The following is a 21,926-nucleotide window of genomic DNA, read 5'->3' as shown; positions in this document are numbered from 1 at the left end:
CTTCGCTGAAAAGCATTTAATGCATGTTTGTTTAAGAATAGCATGTTGGTCATGTGTGGGCGGCACAGTGGTGCAGTGGTAGCGCTGCTGCCTCGCAGTGAGACCCGGGTTCGCTTCCCGGGTCCTCCCTGCGTAGAGTTTGCATGTTCTCCCCGTGTCTGCGTGGGTTTCCTCCGGGCGCTCTGGTTTCCTCCCACAGTCCAAAGACATGAAGGTTAGGTGGATTGGTGATTCTAAATTGGCCCTAGTGTGTGCTTGGTGTATGGGTGTGTTTGTGTGTGTGTCCTGCAGTGGGTTGGCACCCTGCCCAGGATTGGTTCCCTGCCTTGTGCCCTGTGTTGGCTGGGATTGGCTCCAGCAGACCCCTGTGACCCTGTGTTCGGATTCAGCGGGTTGGAAAATGGATGGGTGGATGGATGTTGGTCATGTGCCTAGGTAATCTCTTGCCATGGTTAACGAATGTGTTAAGTCTGTCTTCTTCTTTCGGCTGCTCCCGTTAGGGGTTGCCACAGCGGATCATCTTCTTCCATATCTTTCTGTTGTCTGCATCTTGTTCTGTTACACCCATCACCTGCATGTCCTCTCTCACCACATCCATAAACCTTCTCTTACACCTTCCTCTTTTTCTCTTGCCTGGAAGCTCTATCCTTAGCATCCTTCTCCCAATATACTCAGCATCTCTCCTCTGCACATGTCCAAACTAGCACAATCTCACCTATCTGACTTTGTCTCCCAACCGTCCAACTTCAGCTGACCCTCTAATGTACTCATTTCTAATCCTATCCATCCTTGTCACACTCAGTGCAAATCTTACCATCTTTAACTCTGCTACCTCCAGCTCTGTGTCCTGCTTTCTAGTCAGTGCCACTGTCTCTAACCCATTAAATAATAGCTGGTCTTACTACCGTCCCGTAGACTTTCCCTTTCACTTTTGCTGATATCCGTCTGTCACAAATCACTCATGACACTCTTCTCCACCCATTTTCACCTCTCTTCCACAATCCCTTTACCCTGTACTGTTGATCCCAAGTATTTAAACTCATCCACCTTCGCCAACTCTACTCCTTGCATCCTCACCATTCCACTGACCTCCCTCTCATTCACATACATGTATTCTGTCTTGTTCCTACTGACCTTCATTCCTCTCCTCTCTAGAGCATATCTCCACCTCTCCAGGGTCTCCTCAACCTGCTCCCCCTCTCATTCACATACATGTATTCTGTCTTGTTCCTACTGACCTTCATTCCTCTCCTCTCTAGAGCATATCTCCACCTCTCCAGGGTCTCCTCAACCTGCTCCCTACAGATCACAATGTCATCAGCAAACATCATAGTCCACGGGGACTCCTGTCTAATCTCGGCTGTCAACTTGTCCATTACCATTGCAAATAAGAAAGGGCACAGAGCCGATCCCTGATGTAATCTGCCACTCACGACTTTCTCATACAATACCACAACTCCTCTCGAGGCACCCTGTCATATGCTTTCTCCAGGTCCACAAAGACGCAATGCAACTCCTTCTGGCCTTCTCTATACTTCTCCATCAACACCCTCAGAGCAAACATTGCATCTGTGGTGCTCTTTCTTGGCATGAAACCATACTTCTGCTCACTAATCATCACCTCACTTCTTAACCTAGCTTCCGCTACTCTTTCCCATAACTTCATGCTGTGGCTCATCAATTTTATCCCCCTGTAGTTACTACAGTCCTGCACATCCCCCTTATTCTTAAATATTGGCACCAGTACACATCTTCTCCACTCCTCAGGCATCCTCTCACTTTCCAAGATTCCATTAACACTAGAATTACCAGAGCCTACGAAAAAACTTGTAGATCCGTCCAACCTTAAATCGCTTCGCACTTCTCCATCATTCTCTTGCTGCTTATTGACACATTTATAGGACCAAAGACGCTGACAGAGAGGTGCGAAGCAATTTAAGGTGGGACGGATCTACGAGTTTTTTCGTAGGTTCTGGTAATTCTAGTATTAAACATTCTGGTTAAAAACTCCACTGCCATCTCTCCTAAACACCTCCATGCTAACACAAGCACGTCATGTGGAATTACAATGTATGAATGAAACATGCTTACAAGGTCCTGTACACAGGGTTGGGTGAATTAGTGGTTGGTGTTACTTGGGTTATGTATCACTTGTATGCTAGTAATCATGCCTGTATGGCAGTATCTCAGTAAAACTCAGTTGTTGCTTTTAGACAACTGGACATCCCTGGAATACTGTATTCTGAAAATCAGCTCTCCCAATAGTAATGAGCCTTTTACTGTTTTCAGCTCAATGGAGGTGGGATCTTTGATAAAAGCAGACTCGGCTGCAACATGCTGCTCACCTTGACATTTAAATGCTCAAATTGCAGTTTTACAATATGAAAGAAAGCAGGCAACATAGAAGCTTATGACTTTTTTTTTTTTTTTAAAAACACCCTTAGGTACAGTGGGGCAAAAAGTATTTAGTCAGCTACCAATTGTGCAAGTTCTCCCACTTAAAAAGATGAGAGAGGCCTGTAATTTTCATCATAGGTATACCTCAACTATGAGAGACAAAATGAGAAAAAAAAATCCAGAAAATCACATTGTCTGATTTTTGAAGAATTTATTTGCAAATTATGGTGGAAAATAAGTAGTTGGTCACCTACAAACAAGCAAGATTTCTGGCTCTCACAGACCTGTAACTTCTTCTGTAAGAGGCTCCTCATTAACAGCAACATCCGACTCAACAACTGAGATTAATTTCATGAGGATCTGAACTTTTCATTATACTGGCACGAAGTTTAACACCTTTATAAGCAAGTTAGATATTGTATGCAGTGCAGTCCCCCTTACCAAAATTGTCAGCAATCTGATGTTTCACGAGCAGGGCTTGTCCAGAAATGTATTAAGGATCAGTGCAAGTTCCAAATGCCATTCTCTTTATTAAAAAAAAGGTTATTACTGCTGCCCAGATTTTTTTCTCTACTGTCTATAGCTGCAAAGACTGCGAATATGCAAGGTAACCAACACAAAAGTAAAAAAGAAGCCCAATGTGCCAGCACCCCCATGTGATGTGTTGAGCCAACTGCATTTCAGTCAAAATATGTAGTCTAGACATTACAACTAAGCAAAAATTAATTGCTTTAACTTACAGATGGTTGGATCTCCCATGCAACAGAGAACTTCATCACAATCAAGGCTCACTACATTACCAACAACTGGGTAATTACAAAACCCGTTCTCCAGACACACACTTTCATTGTTGTGGAACCCCACAACTTGAGCCCAACTCAACCACCAAACTGTGAATCTGCCTCTGTACATTATGTATGCACACTGTATAAGAGAATGTTAAATGACATTTATTAATTGATAGAATATTGCACATAAATATGTGTGTTTATGTGTTTTTTAAGATCTCATTGCTGACATTCGGGTATGGATAGTTGTCATGTGTTTTTGGTCCATAGGCTTAGTCTGATGATATGAGCACATAGATTTATATAATTGCAGTCTTTGTATTGTGCTCTTCTGTTGAAGAAAGATAGGAAAAATTGATATGTTTTTGTAGAAGGTAATTTAATATAGTGAATTTAAATTTTTTTATGCAGGTGTATTCCCCATGGGAATGGAAGAAGAGTTCCCAGACGAAGAAGAGCTGAATGAAGGGGAAGTAAATGGAAACTGGACACCGCAAGAGAAAGCTCTTCATGAAGCTCGTTTGAAAGCCAAGGCCAAAAGGCGTCTACGCAGGACTTCCTCCCGTGACTCTACACGAGAGTCTTTATCTGAGAGCGGAGGGGAAAATATAACTGACCCTACAAGCCCTAAGGGCAAGATCAACCTCAATGATCGCAAGTCAAGGATGGGTAAAGGCAGGGGTCTGCCAAAAAAAGGTGTGTGGAATTAAAACATTTTTTTGAGAATGCTTAACAGTTTTAATAAAATATCATGTTGTTAATGCATGCTTAAGAAACATAATGTTATCAGTTGTTGTTGTGAAGTTTTCTTGACCAGTAGCTGAATTTTAATTTCCCTGTTTTCCTACAAACCTTTCTTAAAATACAATATATGAACATGTCCCACAGTTTGTCATCTGATCTCACTGCAAACTCACATAGTATGGTAAAGTTCCAAATTAATAATTCAAAATGAAGACAAAGCATATTAAATACATTGGTGGTTTTATTACCGAGAAAAAGAAGTTTTTGAAACTGTACAAAAAAAAGTTTGGAAGCATCAAATCTGTTAAAGCCCAGTTCGTTATACAGAAGTGGAAATCCTACACTGCGACGCTCATTCTTCTAAAGTTACCACCCCAGGAAAAAAGTATGCAGTCGGTACTCTTAGACTTGTCCATGTATTTGTTTTAGAAATGGAAATTACCAGATGATTCCTTCATTTTTCCTCATCATTGAGTGATTCCATAATTTTTTCCTCTACTTGGTCTGAGCAAAAAATGTGCCATTAATTACAACAATTTCATTGAATTTTTTTGAGATGTTTTACAATGCCAGACTGTTCAGCCATTAAATATCTGTTGATTTGTTTTTTTGCAGCAAAATAAAACAGCTGAATTAACATCCTCCAAGAGTAGTCATTCCATAATTTTTACTAATGGTTTACTAAAGCACAGCAGCACTTATTGGGGAACATACTGCAAGACCATTGACTTCTGCAGTACATGCAGAGCCAATGTTGATGGATCTCCTAAGCATTTCTAAAGCACCTCATGAAATAGTGGTTAAGTGGCTGATCCATATCCATATCATATGTACAAAGTGTTTAGAAAATGTCACCTAGAGGATTCTGCTAATATGTGAATGAAACTCTTGTGGTATCATGAGACTGATATAGAACCTTTTGATGTGAAACTCTTTAACAAAGAAAAAAAGTGTTTAAGGACTGAATACATTTTCATGATTGTTTGCATGCTTCTTGATCCTGATAATGTTAATGTTTCTGAAGAACTGGAAGTTATTATTTATTTTTTATCCCTTGATCTCTCAAAACTTACACATTTTCAAACACACACAATAATTTATCAAATGTTCTCCAAAAAAAAAGAAAAGTAGTAAAGTACTTATTTTGGGCAGATAAACATAATTTATGCTGGCCTAGAGAGATTCTAGGAGGGCTTTGGCATTTAAAAGAAAAATAAAATTTGTATATGCACCAGAATAACTCCACTGTTTAGCAAATTTTCATTTATTTTTTATGTTTTTATGTATTTGTTTGTGTTTTAACATGTTCTCAATATGATTTTTTTTAAAATATTTTACAGGTGGTGCGGGTGGTAAGGGTGTGTGGGGTGCAGCTGGCATGGTCTACGAGCTTGAAGAACCTGATGCCAGGGATCCTAACTATGATGAATCCTCACAGGTATTATTGATGCCAAATATTAAACTTTCATTGTTACCTGGAGTCTGGATATATTGCCTGACACTTTGGTCAATTTCGCTTTCAGTGTTTGGATTTTGGCTGTACAGTAATCCCTCGCTATATCGTGCTTCGACTTTCGCGGCTTCACTCTATCGCGGATTTTATATGTAAGCATATTTAAATATATATCGCGGATTTTTTGCTGGTTCGCGGATTTCTGCGGACATTGGGTCTTTTAATTTCTGGCACATGCTTCCTCAGTTGGTTTGCCCAGTTGATTTCATACAAGGGACGCTATTGGCAGATGGCTGAGAAGCTACCCAACCAGAGCGCGTATTACGTATTAAATAAAACTCCTCAAATATATTGTGAGCACGGGGGTTGTTCGCACCCCTAGAAGATATGGCCGCTCCTCAAAAAATGCTGAAGGATTACCTTCACATTGTTCTCTTCCTTGCTGGGCTTACATGTGGCTGTTTTGCAAAGTGATATGCTTCCCGCATGGTGCTTCGCATACTTAAAAGTTCAAACAGCACGTATTGATTTTTGATTGTTTGCTTCTCTCTCTCTCTCTCTCTCTCTCTGACATTCTCTGCTCCTGACGGAGGGGGTGTGAGCAGGGGGGCTGTTCACACCCCTAGACGATACGGACGCTCATCTAAAAATGCTGAAAGATTATCTTCACATTGCTCTCTTCCATGCAGCTGCTTTGTCAAGCGACATGCTTCCCGCACGGTGCTTCGCATACTTAAAAGCTCGAACGGCACGTATTGATTTTTGATTGTTTGTTTGTTTTTCTCTCTCTCTCTCTCTTGCTCTGACATTCTCTGCTCCTGACGGAGGGTGTGTGAGCAGAGGGGCTGTTCGCACACTGGCCTAGAGGATACGGACGCTCCTCTAAAAAATGCTGAAAGACTACCTTCACAATGCTCACTTCCTTGCAGCTGCTTTGTCCGGTGGTGCTTCGCATACTTAAAAGCCAAACAGCCCTATTGATTTTTGATTGTTTGCTTTTTTCTCTCTCTCTCTCTCTGACATTCTCTGCTCCTGACGCGCACTCCTTTGAAGAGGAAGATATGTTTGCATTCTTTTAATTGTGAGACGGAACTGTCATCTCTGTCTTGTCATGGAGCACAGTTTAAACTTTTGAAAAAGAGACAAATGTTTGTGTGCAGTGTTTGAATAAAGTTCCTGCCTCTCTACAACCTCCTGTGTTTCTGTGCAAATCTGTGACCCAAGCATGACAATATAAAAATAACCATATAAACATATGGTTTCTACTTCGCGGATTTTCACCTTTTTGCGGGGGGTTCTGGAACGCAACCCCCGCTATCGAGGGGGGATTACTGTATCTGTAACATGATGGATTGTTTGTTTGTTTTTTTCATTTTAGATTTTGGCTAATTTTTCATTTTTCTTAGAGTATTTTCAGCAAGCATGCAGAAGTCATTTGAACAATATCAATTTAAACAGTGTAAGTGAAGACTTGATGAAAGTCCACTGTGCACTACTACTAAACTTTTTTTGGTTCCTCAATTTGGCTCAATTTGCAGTTCCTTCTTTTAAATTATTTGTAAAAACATAATTTTATTGCTATTAATAATCATACACTTTTCATAAAGTATTACATTTTCTTAATACTAGAATCCCTGAAGCCTACAGAAATATTCGTAATGTTAGGTCACCTTAAATTCCTTCGCACCTCCTAATCAACGCCTTTGTTTTACAAATGTGTCAATGGGCATTGGCAGCATGCAGGCAGCCAACTCACTAATCCCCCACAGAGGTAGCTGAAGTCAGACACAGTGATCACAGCTGAAGTCTGTGCATCTGGGGAGTGAGGTGTCTGGAATTGTATAGGAAAATTATATATCGTTATTTGGAATATGTACATTTCATGTGTGTTCACTGTCTTCAGCGATCTGTGTAAATGTAGGATGACAGGAAATGCGAGGCAAGAAATGTTGAACACATAACTAAAGCAGAAACTTTTTTCATGTTATAGTAATAATGACAAAATGTTGACGTGAAGTGTATAATATAAAAATGTAAAATAAATATTTTCACAAGTGTGTTTTTATTCAAGAATATAACCGAAGTAAAATAATTTGTTTGATTTACATGTTGCTGTCAATGAGTTTAAATAAATAAATAAATGAATAAACACAAATATCAACCGATACGAAATAGACCTCTCTGCTTGGCTGGTGCAGAGGCAAGAACTGCTCTCTCATAATCAAGAGGTTGTGGGTTTGATCCCGAGTCCACCCTGCAGTTAGCATTTTACATTTGATTTGAGTCTGTAACAGCTTGTGTGAATTTGTGCTACTTGTAAAAGATACTGCTGAAGGGATATAAGAAGACACAGAAAATGCTGGTGAATCATGTCTTTTTTGTATCTTCTTGTCACTTGATATATTTTTTTTTTTAATCCAGTTTTATTCTTGGAATAAAAGCACACTTGTTTCGTTATACCTTTGCGAAAGTGTTTATTTTATATTCTAGTAACCACATGAATGACATGAAATCTCTATATATAATATATTTAAAAATAAAGAAATGTGTCATCTTTTTTAACTTTATGGCTTTTGGTGATCAGTTCATCTTCTGCTCACTTAAGTGTTTACAGCTTCAGCAAGGGTGGCCAAACATTGTAGCACTGTGTGTGTGTATGTATGTGTGTATGTATATGTGTGTGTGTATATATATATATATATATATATATATATATATATATATATATATATATATATAGATATATATAGATATATAGATATATATATATATATATATATATATATATATATATATATATATAGATATATATAGATATATAGATAATATAATGTGTCTGTATAGAAATCTGAATGAGCTTAACTTCTGTTTGTCTTTGAAAAGTGTCTTTTATAAAACTTCTCATACAACCGTTGGGATTTATAAAAGAAAACTTGTTGGGGGAAACAGGTTGCATTTATTTTATATCCGCTTGTACACTGGTGCCATATGCCTTTCCCTGACCCCTAGAGTGCAAAGGAGAGGTGCTGTAATGCTGCGCATGATCTTATGCTCTCAGTTGCGGAGCACATCCAGATAATCTTGAATGCAGGTGGTGGTGTCTCATTGTATCAGGTGACAGGCTGCTGTACCAGTTCTGCACCATCATGGTTGCATATATATGAGGTTGATTAGCATGCCTCATATATGGATGTTTCAAGGGAGCATTTAAGGCAAGTTCACATATAAACATTTACAAGGCAATTGTGATTTAATAAAGGGCCAGTTGCATAAAAATTTGCATATGCCAGGTTTTATAAATATGACAAATATAACTTTATAGAGAAACAGTTCTGCTGTGATGTCCCATTCTAGTACATATGTTCCTTGTAGCCTGCACAACCCAGTACTATTCAGTGTGATCACACCTATGCATGTACTCCCATAATACTCTGTAATACTCTTAATCCCTGCAAGGGGACGAAAAATTCCTACACCCGATGAGCCACAATTTACGGCAAAACACATGTCATTCCTTGTTCCTTGTAGCCTACAGAACCCAGTACTATTCAATTAAATTTCCATTTTATATCTACTTCCAGGCAATATAGTGTCACAATAAATAATATTAATGCCTCAGAGCTATATTTAACAGCACATAAATAGAGTGGAAATACTTTCTATTTACAAAAGCAAGTTCTTTCGCTGATGGTGCCTTTATAGTTGCATTGGCACTAAGCACCACAACAGATCAATTCTCTGCTCTTTACCCTTAAAAGGACTGCATGCCTTTTGCCGCACTAGTTGGAAAAAGCACCTGCGACTGTGCAGAGCTGCAGTTTTTATAGGTTATCCAGCTATGTATGATGTAATACCAACTTGTTCTTTTGGTGATTCATCCCAACCTGAAGTAATTTGTCAAGCACCATTGCAATAGCAATGTGCATGCAGTTGACCACTCAGATTACATTTGGAAAACTGGATATTACTGCAAATTTTTCTTTGAGGTTTCCCAGTTTCACCACTGTGTAAGGAAATCTGATATATCAGGATGACAAGCAGATAATACCATCCTATACAGCTGGCATGGCACGACTCAATGATGACTGAGAAATACCTGATCAATCAGCAAGTTCATGTTGAAAAGCTCCTGTGGCTAAAAACCTGAGAGTGGACAGAACTTGCAAAGGAGCAGGTACAGCACAATTCCTCAAAGTCTGGCTTTGTAAAGCCAGAGACCACTTAGCACACAGCTCCAAGAGGACAACTCTTGGAAATTGAAATCGACTTAGAAGCCAGTTATCATAATCAATAAACAGACGCTCTCTTCTAATTCTTTCGTTTGCGATGTGTTCTAACAGCCATAGTAGTTGGAATAGTTTAGCCATTACGTGCAACATTATATTGTTACAGAATAGTTGCAATCAAGTGAATTAAATTTGTTAATGATATGCAATTAATTTTGCTGTATTTGATAAAACTTACATCATCGATGTGAATCTAAAGAAAAGCAGACCACAGAATCGATAGCACTGCTTTGACGCTGGGTGCCGCCAGTTTGTACACAAGGGGGGAGTCTGCTGTGAATATATGCGTGGCTTTACGCCAAGTTTAGTTTTTATTCATCTCAAAGTGAGTTTCGAAATGGGCGTACACAACATTTTTGGATGTATGCACCATTTATACATGAGGCCCCAGGTGATAAATCTGCTAATATATTGTTTTGGTGGGTTTATGCATTTAAAAAAAGACAATATTTTGTTTGAGTATTCAACTGTGTCATGCATTACTGCTTTTACTTGCAAAAAATCCATTTAAACAATAGCAGAGTTATCAGAATATTTTGTATTGATTAATAATTAAACAATAGAAATTTGACAAGCTAAGGTGATCTAACATTAGACTAAATATTTTGGTTGTTTCTGTAATGTAAGAGACCTCCGGGCTAGGCATTAAACATAAAACACATCTCACTCTGAATTAATAGCTGCAAACAAAGAAAAGGTCTTGGGGCAAAAAATCTGCCCAAACCTACCATTGCCATTGTGCATGGAAATGACAGCTTTGCTTTGCCTTTCTAATGCATCACATGTATCAGCATTGTGCTGTTCCAGCTAATTCAGTGCAATTGTTTTTTTCTATAAAGTATTATTTTACAATTGGGATCTAAATACTAAGTTATATGTACTCTTACTTAGAATCTGTAGACTGCCGGAGATGATTCAAATATAACCTTTCTCATGTAACCATTTTATGCACCAATTTTAATGCAGGGAGACACTGTATATGAAACTGTGGTCCCTGAACTTGAAGAGGAAGAATTTGAAAAGATGGTGAACCCAATTGTGCAAGAGTACTTTGAACATGGAGATACCAAAGAAGTTGAGGTAAGGCGTTTTTTATATGTAAGTAGAAATCAAATATAAGGATAGACGTTACAAGTAGTATTTTGAAAGATGTCAGTGCTTTTAAGTTCAAAATCAAAAGTGTTAAAAATAGTACAGTTAAAAATCCTCCAAATTAAATAAATAATCCATAAAAATAATGTACAGGCAGAGTATAAAATCCAGGAAATAAATAATCCTTTAAAATGAGGTTAAAATTGGATACCCTGTCCTGTTAAAACACAATGAGCCCAAATGTTGCCTTTTAAAAGTGACGTCTCCTCTGCTTACCCCAACAGGGCTCTTGCAGCTGGAGGAGACATCCTCCCAACAGGTGCAGTCAACCGATAAATCCAGACTCCGTTCCCTGCCTCCCTTTTATTGGCATGTGCAGGTCAACCTTTCGGGCCAGAAATGCCTCTCCTGTTGCTCACATTCAGTCTTTGTGGGGAAACCGCGTCAATCAGGTCGCTCCTGCTCCCTGCCTTTGATTCAACAGGAGCGCCCTTCCTTAAGCCTCGGGCTCCTGTAGCCCTGAGGCTCTCTCTTGACCCCCTGTCTCCACTCTACCCAACACGGGCTGAATGTCTCCGGTCTCTCTTTTCTTCTTTAATCTCTGACCACTCCATCTGTCCTCCTTTCCTTTACTGTCCGTACTCATCCTTTCCTTTTTGCTATTCTCCCCCTCTATCACTCACACTTCCTTTTAAAGGCAGGGGTGAGGCGCAGCTGTGGCAATCTCGGCTCCAGCACTAATTAGGGTCACAGGCAAGTTTGCACAAAGTGCAGGTCTGTCTGCTTCTACCTCTCGCACTGAAGCCGCTCCTGCCAAACTACCACGGCCCACCCAAAGACGCAAGTGTATACAGTACATTATTTATTTATTTATTTATTTTAAATGTGCCAGAACCGCTTATCTCTTACCACATAATGATGAGAGATAGTTGTATTTAATATTATTATAAACTGCAATATGGTTTTGATTTATTTGTAAAAATATGACTTTGTAAATATCTGTTAAAGCAATTGTATTATACTGAGCTATTGCATCCACAAAATCCAACTCATTTTCCAGGAGCAATGGAAGGGTGATCACATTGTATACCAAATAATGCTGTTCACACACAAGTGATTTTCCTGACATGAACTGAACTTCACCAAAGTATTTTACAAGTGCAGTACAATTTATAAAAATATTTATAAACCGTTTTGGGTATGTGGATCATTTTCATAAACTGAATACAACCTCTAAGCCAGCACACTGGCTAGTAATCCATGCTGCCTTATGTTAGATTATCTGATTTTTTTTTTTTTTTTAATAAATTGTTTAGTTTGTGAGCAAAAGGTTTTGTAAAATTGTAAATACGGGTCAAATTCCATTAGAGCAAAGTGCTCAGGACTGAACAAAAATTCATTATAACGCATATTTTATTATAATGGAATGAGAACATAGTGCTGTCTTTTCAACAGGCACAGTTGACCATTAATTGCGGAATGCCAAACTCAATGGCAATGTCTATTTTCATCTTGCTAACATCAATGGCAGTGAGAATTTCTAACTTTTTCTGTAAAATAAATTGATTTGGTTACATAAACTGTGTTCATAGCGCAGTCATTATTATTAGACTTCAGAGTTCTGGAGAAGGGTATTTGGGGTTCCCCTTTGGTTGTCGGAGCACATGCTGCTTGAGTTACATAAACAGCGTCCCTTGGTGTCCATAATGTGTGCCCCTTAACTTTCTTAAAACACTGCACCTCCGATCATGTTGCCTAAAGGATGGACTCTCTCCCTATATTCTATAACTCTGTATATTCTAGAACTTTCTCACTGTATTCTAATTATACAGTGTGTGATTATATGTAAATATTCATATATATTTCAATGAGTAACCTTCTGTAACCTGGAAAAGGAAGTGTTGCACAAAATGGTTATTATAAAAGGTTTGTGGAAATGAAGGTCATTCATAAATAAGAATCATTGGATGTATACATTTGCAAGCACAAAATTCAAAGACGCGTTCAAATGTAACAGATTTTTTTTCTTTTTTAAGATTATGGTATATGGGTGCTCATAGGTAAAATGTTCGGAAATGTATGAAACATGTTGAACACTGGTTGAGTAGCATAAACATAAGTCTGCACGTTTGCTGAAGGATGAACCAAAAAGGAATCATCGATCTGATCAGTATGCCAGCGAAGTCAAGCCATCCTTCGAGAAACCCAGAAATGACCGTCGGAATCTAGCTGAGATGAAACTGCAAAGCTCCACAAGTATAGCTGAGGTCAAATTTGGTTGAAGTTATCCTGCCCCTAGATATGCTCACAATGCCTCTATTCTGCTGTAACCCTTCTCAAGCTACCCTTCACTCTGCTGCAAGAGTATGATGACTATTCAGTAAACCAAGTAACAAACGTTTAATCTCCTTAGCGTTAGACCTGAGTGTCACTCTGCAACTGTATAGACTCGTCTTGCATAAGCATTAGTCCCGAGGATTATGCTCATGTAAGTTGCACATGTGCAGTGTTCAAAAGCTGATCAGTCTGGAAAGAAAATCTGGAAGGAATCGGGCTACTATTGTCCCAACTGTGATGTCTGATTATGTATTTCACCATACTTCAAGATATAAAACACAAACAATATATGGTATTAGCATATTATTATTCATTATTATTATTTGCATCATTATACTTTCTACACTTTTGACTTAGTATTTTTAATGTTTTGCATGTTTTACAGTAGAAAGATCAGATTTAATAAATACGGAATTTTTCAAGCCAAAAAATACAACGCTTTTTACGTTTTGTTTTTTTTTTTGAGAAAAAAATGTAACGTTAAGGAGGTTAATCAAATTGACTATTTAGCAGAGCTCCTGAATCACATTTTTAGGACCAAAACAGAAGAATGTTTTGCTGCTTTTTTATGACAAATTGGTAATTTAATTTTGAAGATATTAAGATATATGATGATATATTTGTTTACAGTAGCTGGAGTGCCAATCCTGCCGCCAGCCCTCAAGTGTTCCTTGCAAGTTAGAGGGATGGAAGCAGGTTAACATCAAACCTAGGATGGAGCAATTGCCAGTTAAGGGCATTGCTCAAGGTTCCAATGGATCGAAATCACTTCTGGCACTTACGGGATTCAAACCGGCAACCTTCCGAATGCTGTTTCAAATCCCTAACCTCAGAGCCACCACTCCAACTGGGCCAGGGCCAAAAAAAAAAATTGCTAAAACGAGGATTTCGTTTCAATAAAGTTCATTCTAATGGAATATGACCTGTATACATTTTTGTGTAGCAAAATTCACATTGATATGTAAATATTTTTTTTCTTAGATCACGCTGTGTATTAATTTTAAATATGTATGTGGAGTCTTAGGCAAAGCATTCACTTTTCCTATTGTTATGGGGACTGGCATTTGATATTTCTTAAACAAATGACAATAGGCAGCAGAAACCTCTGACACGCTGATGATACTACCCTGCTGGCTGAAAATAAGAAGGAGCATCGATCATCCGGTCATGAAAGACAAAGATGAAAGTGAGAAGGTTGGACTGTGCCTTAATACCAAGAAGACAAAGATCATGACAATAGCAGAAAATGTGTTTGTCAATGTCAAGATCAACAATGAAGAAATTGAAGTGGTTGAAGATTTCATCTTAATTGGCTCTAAAATGAATAGCAATGGTGACTGCACCACTGAAATCAAGAGATGGCTGGCGCTTGGAAGAAATGCGACGGCCTATATGAACAACATATGGAAGAGCAAAGACATCATCCTGGCAACTAAATGTAGATTGATCAGTGCAATAGTTTTCCCAGTAGCAACATATGGCTACAAAACCTGGACTCTGAGGAGGGCAGACAGGCAAAGGATTGATTTATACTTCACGCTCAGAACGCGTACGTGCCCACATCATGGCTGCCATGCGTTCCCAGCGTTCATTTGATGCGTCCTCTGAGCAGGTCCTCAGAAATTAACGCGATGCGGGTGTGTGAGTTGCAGTACCAGCAAAAAGTCGGGGGGCGCAGTGTGCTAAAAGTTGGAATGTGACGTCAGAGTCTCTGGTTACTATCTACATGTGACAGCTGCTTTGAGGATCCTACGAGATCGGTGTGTGCGTTTTGATGTTTGATGAATGGTTCGAAGTGGTGAAGCAAAATGCCGACATACAGATGCATTCGTGGTGCTTTTATATTCAAGCGTTGCATAGTCCCGATCGTAATGACACGATACATTTTAAAAGTCTCGCATACCGTCTTCTGTCTCATCTTTTTTTCTAGGGCTTCCTCCGGTACTGACAGCAGTGGCAAACCGCAATAGATCGCCACTCTGAACACATTAAATGTATGATATTCCAACTCTCTGCACATTTAGAATCCTTAGATTTATACTTGATATCACTTTCATGATGAAATGCATTGAAGTATGTATTTTACATTTTACAGATAAATCGGTAATTTCGTTTAAATAATGAATCCTGTTAATAATTACACACATGGGGGTGACACGGTGGCGTAGCGTTAGCGCTGCTGTCTTGCAGGGAGTTACGTTACTGATATTCCCTGCCAGGACTTTACATGTTTTCCTGCTAGGTTTCCACAGTGTGCTCCGGTTTCCTTCCAAAGATATGCAGGTTTGGTTACACTAAAATGTCGTCAGCGTGTATGTGTGTGCTTGTATTCACCTTGCAATGAGCTGATGCCTCATCCAGGGATTGTTTCAGCCTCGTGCCCAATGCTAGCTGAAATGAACAAATCCCTGGACTGATGGATTTAATCATTAAACATCCTTTTCAGAGAGATTGCGGTAAGGTGTCATCGGAGTTTAATGGGTGTTCCAGGCAATTCACAACACAGCGAAGCCGAAGCTGTTCTCCCCGTGATAATATCTCTCACTGCCACCTGGTGGATTCCTCCAGATTTACGTAAAGTATGCGCGCAAGTATAAACAGTACAACGCTTGCGTAGCAGGAGAGTACGCTGCAGCATGCGTCGCGTCGCGTGAAATATAAATCCGGCCTTACATATTCTGTAAACATCCAGAATAATGAACCAAGCTGTTTTGGAACAAATCAAACCAAAATTCTCACTGGAGGTCAAGATAGCAAAGCAAAATCTTTCCACCTTTGGTCACATGAGGATCAGGTCATTTGAGAAGGATGCCATGTTGGAATGGTCAGTGGGAAAAGAGGCCCAAGAAATCAATGGCTGGATACCATCAAGAATGATACTGTTCTGAATATAGCAGAATTAAAAGAAGGCGTCAGAGATCGGAAGAAATGAAGAGCATTGATCCATAGTGGGGCCGAGAGTCGTACTGGACTGAATGGATAAACGAAATGAAAACAAAGTGGTAGATGTGTTGGTTACAGTTTTATGCTTGTGTGTGTATTTTCAGATTAGATAAATAAGAAATGTATACTGAAGCAAAACCTGTTTTCCTCTTTTCTCTTTGTAGGCTTTATTGAAGGAGTTGAATCTAGGCTCAAAGAAGTACAAGGTCTCTTCAGTAGCTGTTTCATTGTCTCTAGAAGGCAAGGCCAGTCACCGAGAGATGACTTCACGGCTACTCTCTGACCTTGTTGGCAATGTCCTGACACATGGAGAACTTGCACATGCCTTTGACAATATGTTGAAGGAGCTGGGAGACCTTATTTTAGACACACCTGAAGCTGCCCAGGTTAGTTCCTTTCATTTTTATGTTTTTGTATATGTTGAATCCTTAGTTTGACAAAAATATTTAACAATATTTTTCTTTTTAGCATACCTAACAGTAATCACACGTGCAGTATTATACCATGTGTTTGGTACTAAACACACTTGTATTCTCTTACTTATTCAAAAATATCTTTAGTCATCTATCTTATTATTTTATTAAAAACTTTAAACCACGTTCAGGGTCACAAGGCCCTTGGGGCTATCTCTTTTAGTCTCCAGTTTTAAACAACAACTAACCCTAGGACTGCATACCAGTTCGTTCCAGAACACAACCACTCAGTCGCGCACTAAACTGCAAGTTACCTGGCAAAGAAGAGAGAAGTTTCGTGATATTGTTGCTATACAAAGAATCATGTGCCCTCAGAGTGATAAATGTAAGAATTTCAGTGTATTTGCAACCCAAGTCTATAATGATCCTGTAAACTTAATAACACTAATTCACTTTGGACCAATGTAAGGTTTCCAGTCAACCAATAAACATCTTGTAATTGGGAGAGTAAACCCATTTGGCCACTGTGAAAACTTGGAGATGGTAATCAAATCAGGATTGAACCCACACTCATGGAACTTTGAGTGATGAATGTCTCTCTAAAATGTGTCCTGTACATTTTACATTTTGCCATTTTGCATATTGTGCTGTTGCAGTAGAGTAACATTTTTGTGGGCTTAGTGCTTCATTTTGTAAAAGATTGTTAATGCATTTTCTAAAGTAAAACCTTTTTTTTTTCTTTCTGTATGCTGATGTGTAATGCTTGTAAATCCATTGGGAATATGCTGCTAGTGATTATCAGAATCATGGAAGCTTGTTTTATTTTCCCCAAGGTATTCTCTACAATTGCTCTTGGTGTTGTCCATTATCATCACAACTTGAGATAAGAGTGATATTCCGGTCTTATAATAGAACCGTTTATGAAATAGTACTGGATGTTATGAAAAATGAAAAAAATCAGTTATTCTTAATTTCGGGTCTGTTCTGCTTAAATATAGAACCAGTAATTTATGTACACACAAAAGTGTTTATTGTTTGTGTCTAACCTGCTTATGCTGATTGAAAAGTTTAGTTTTATTTGTTTTGAATTGCATCTTTCAGTTTTAAATGTTGAAAGTGTGGAAAATGCACAACAGTGTGTGTGTGGTTTTTTTTTTTTTTGTTTTTGTTTTTTTAAACTGGTTGAACTTTAAGTATAGAAAGAAATAGCATATGTATTTGAAGGAAAAAGGAATAGATTGGCTTTGCATTTGGCAGTGCCAGTAATTAATGACACATACATTTTGGGAAAGCTTCCACATTATTTCTCTGTAGATTGGAGTTCCTGGTCTGACCAACAGTATATCAAGATAACTGAAGTATTTTGCTTTAGGAGACAGAATAATACAATTTATTAATGTACAAAAGAATTATAGAAATGGTACAACCATATAATACAAAAAAAGCTGTTCTTATTGTAGTTTTTTTTTTTTTTCTTTGGTCTCACTCTTTAAAACTTTACTGGAATGTCAAGGACACCTGATTATTTCTTTAATGAAGTGGTGCCGTGAGAAAGGGCTAAACTGTTAGAAACAAACTTGAGTCTGTCTTATCTCCAGATTTAAATATTTGTAACACCTAGATGTTTACTTAACACAATTAATCATGAGCTAGTGACACAGTAGCAGATATGAAAATAGCAGGACTTGAGCAGACTCTTTACTTCCATTTTATGTTGACGAAAGTAAAGCAGTTTTATGATGGAGAGCCTTAAAGAGTGATGACATATGCTGTGTATACTTGTGTGTATCAACTTTGTGTTTAAGTGAAGAACATTGCTTATGTTGGGTTGTGGTTGTCTTTGTTAAGTGGTACTTTGTCCGTGTTCTTGATGTTGTGTAGTCTTTCTTAGATCAATTTGGGTGTTATGCTCTTTGCGTTGTCTTCTCTAAAAGAAAAATGTGAATCCTTTCCATTCTGTGGTGAGATTCCAATTTAAAGTAGCTTCTCCTAGGTGAAGTTCAGTCACTGAAATATAGTTTAGTTTGAAAGAGTGGCTGTTACAATTCGTCAAGCTGATTTTATGAAATTTCTCTTAACTGAAGGGGCAGTGACTCAAAGGAGAGTAGTTTCCAGGATCAAAGTAAGTGCTTTTGATCCACAAAATGATTCAAATATGAGGTTTCTGTCTCCCAAATCAGTGAATGAGCTATTTTATTCTAAGTAGAATATAGACAGGCATCAGTCTTTTAGGGTACATGCAGCTTATGTTGATTGGGTGGCAGCCAGAGTACTCTTCTTTTTCTCTTATTAACACAAAAGAAGTTCAGAAAGCTGGCCAAATGTTGCCTACCATTAGAACAACAGAACAGTTCCACTTTTCAATTTAGTGTCCACCTCAGATGCTGGTGGGGTCAGGGCAGCTGGCTTTCTACATCTGTTAATTGTCTTCATTAATCAGAGTAGGCCTTGTATGTCACTGGAAGCCTTTGTAATACATAGTCTTTATAGTACTCTTTTATTAAACTTAATGTGGGAAGATTTAATGGAAATACCAACAATTGACATTGGAAGCATTTGTGCTACTAAGAAATAGAAATTGATATTGTATTGAAAAGCACTACAAAAATGGAAGAAATTGACCAGTTTCTTAATTTTCTTATCCTGTTTATCTAGTGTAGCACTGAAAGAAGCCACTGGGAATGGGGCATTTGTGTCGGCTTCTGCTGATATCTAAGGATTTTCTGTTTGCAAGATTCTAGCTAGAAATGTTTGACTCAATATATGTAGTATGTATTTTTATGCACATGATTTGTAGTTTCCTTCCACATTGTAAAGGTGTGAAAAATAAGTGCTTTTGTATTTGTGAATTGGGACAGTAATACATTTTGCTGGGTCACAGGTGCCAGCATAATTTACTTAATGTTTATATTCTGATTGCTGCCTTTTAAAATATAACAATGCCAAAGGGGATCAGTGATCTGATGCCATTCAAGACATGTGCTGATGTTGGGGAATAACAGATAGTCGTGGTGGGGCGGGGCAGGGGTTAAGGTCAAGTGTGCACACATCAATTCTCTTATTTAAGCTAACGTTACGGCCATTGGGTTTTCATGAATATACCAGCAACTATGCGCTCTCACATGCACATTATGCATAAAGATCAATGTCAGTTTAGTTTTTGTTAACAAGAAAAACACTGCCTGGAATCTTCTAGAGTCTAGTGACATGCAGGTTAGGTTGATTGGCAATTACACATTGGGTCTGTATATGTACTTTTAAATGTGCTGTTGGAAGTGGTTCCAATCTTCAAAATCCTTGAATGTTTTGGAAAAAGTGTGTTTGAAAAATTAAAGGGTTTATGAATTTGTTGAGGTGAATGATTCAAAATTTGGCTGAGCTGTCAGCAATAGTCTAACACTTATGCTTGATACTGTTGGATTTAAAAGACACTTATTGGAGTGGCTTCTTCAGAGAAGCATGTGTCTTAGAACTGAAGGAAATTATTCTGGGAGGCCTAGATGACATGCAAACTCACCTTTACTTCCCAGTATTCTTCTGATCAATGTTTAGTCATTAGAAGGCAAATCTAATGAATTACAACAGCTGGTCAGTTCACGAAGGTATATGATAAACGTGATAATGAAATATTTTTTTCTTTTCTGTAGTTCTGTAGCCCTTGATTGTTTGCTAAAGGTTTTTTCTTGAACCATTCTAATAAACTGCATTACCTTCTGGTTGGTTTAAGCGCCAAAAAACAATCCATATTGTCTTTCTAAATGTGTGGGGTTTTTTTTCAGTTTAATTCAGTTTTATTGTTCCAAGAGGAAAATTTGGTTATCAGTTTTATAGAGAAACCACAAAATTATCAAAAATTCATCACAAAGAAAACCACCCTTCAAATATTTTAACTTAGTACAAGTAATAAAATTTAGCAGTGAACATAATACTTATGGTATATCATATATATATATATATATATATTACATGTAAAAATTAAACCAACATTAAGACTTGGCAAATGATTAATACAAATGATGATAATGATAATTTTAACAGGTTTGTTTCTTACTTGCAGTCTGCATGGGGTCATTTGGTCATAAGTATCTTTTGCTGTTTCTAAACAGATGTTGGGGCAGTTTATTGCCAGGGCAATTGCAGACCACGCTCTTCCACTGGATTTCCTTGATCGATACAAAGGCAGGGTAGACTGTGATCATGTACGGTAAGCTTTTGTGTAATAATTATTAGTAGACCACTGAATAGAGAAATTTAATCTCCATGTGTTTCAAATAGTAGAGATACAACACCTGTCAGTATTTTTTTTTTCCTATATTCAATTGTATAAGACCTGGTGTACTGTAACTCTTACATATTTTGGAATTTGCTTGAAACTGAAGTTTTATGTAGTGGAGACACATCTTTATTCTAAATGCTGTATATGACTCTCCTATCCACACCAAATTTTTTCTTTATTTGTATTGCGTATATAGTGTATTCATCGATAGAAGATTAACGTTTCTCTTGGTAAGCTTCCTCTTGCTAGTGTTGTTTGTGAATGGTATAAAAAAATTTATTCCAGTTATGTATGCTGTTTATTTACAGATAAAAGTGGTACAACTCCCAGCCAATGCTCTTCATTCAGTAATTTAAAAATTGGTTGTAAATTATATAGCATTCTCCTTTTCTACATACAAATTATGAACCCCCTTATTTTTCCTCTCCGACAAATAAAAATCTATCAATCTTTTTATCTGAAAAAGGATGGTTTCTATGCAGAAGGGGTGGGAATGGGGGCAATCACATGATTTCTACTGTGTGACAAGGACTTTTAAAACAGTTGTCCCTAAAGGCAAAAGGATTAAGTGAAGGGTGGCCTATTAGTAAAAATACTGTATATGAAGAAATGTTAGTAGAGACAATGGATGAAAGAAAAGTATACACCAGACTAAAAATCTAAACACTTGAGTGCAATCCCAAAAAGTGTGCACAATGGTATCTGATGTGTTCAAAGAACACAAATGACAAGACCAGAGATCAATCCACTGGCATATTGTTTACATAGGGTGGAATATCAACAGTGAACAAACTTGAATTGGGTCTGTTTATACTTTGAGATCAAAGAGATTTTTTACAACCGAGCTCCATGCAATCGTAGGGATAGAGGGAATGTCTCCATTGCCATACTGATTTAGATAGTAATGGTTGATAAGATGCCTTACATAGTATTAAGTATAAATTGACACTGGTTTCAGATTGGGGGATAGTGTGAATGAGAATTTATACAAAGGAGTGGGCAAGAGAAATGAGGCTTGAACTTCACATGCTTTAAAAGGTACATTAAAGTAAAAAGAATAAAAGGATAGGGAAGAAATACTTTAAGTGGAATGCTCACAGGGTTGATTTATTAATTGTCACCCAAATTATGAATTCCCTTACAGGCCAGGGCTAGAAAGCACTTGGATTATCACTAATATGAAGGGTAGGGTTGTGG

The 21,926-nt window shown here is 37.9% G+C and overlaps 1 protein-coding gene across 2 annotated transcripts in view; it reads left to right on the top strand.

Moving 5' to 3' along the window:
* Positions 1-21,926, top strand: part of pdcd4a (programmed cell death 4a) — a 63,939-nt gene that overhangs the window by 28,772 nt on the left and 13,241 nt on the right. For both annotated transcript variants that reach the window (XM_028801562.2, XM_028801561.2), the window contains exons 3-7: positions 3,597-3,881; positions 5,270-5,367; positions 10,635-10,748; positions 16,205-16,426; positions 20,560-20,657. In XM_028801562.2, the coding sequence (XP_028657395.1) occupies positions 3,597-3,881; positions 5,270-5,367; positions 10,635-10,748; positions 16,205-16,426; positions 20,560-20,657 (817 nt within the window). The remainder of the gene's footprint in view (positions 1-3,596; positions 3,882-5,269; positions 5,368-10,634; positions 10,749-16,204; positions 16,427-20,559; positions 20,658-21,926) is intronic.

Source organism: Erpetoichthys calabaricus, chromosome 5, assembly GCF_900747795.2.
Source record: "Erpetoichthys calabaricus chromosome 5, fErpCal1.3, whole genome shotgun sequence".
Lineage (NCBI taxonomy): Eukaryota > Metazoa > Chordata > Cladistia > Polypteriformes > Polypteridae > Erpetoichthys > Erpetoichthys calabaricus.
This window is presented reverse-complemented; position numbering and strand designations above follow the sequence as displayed.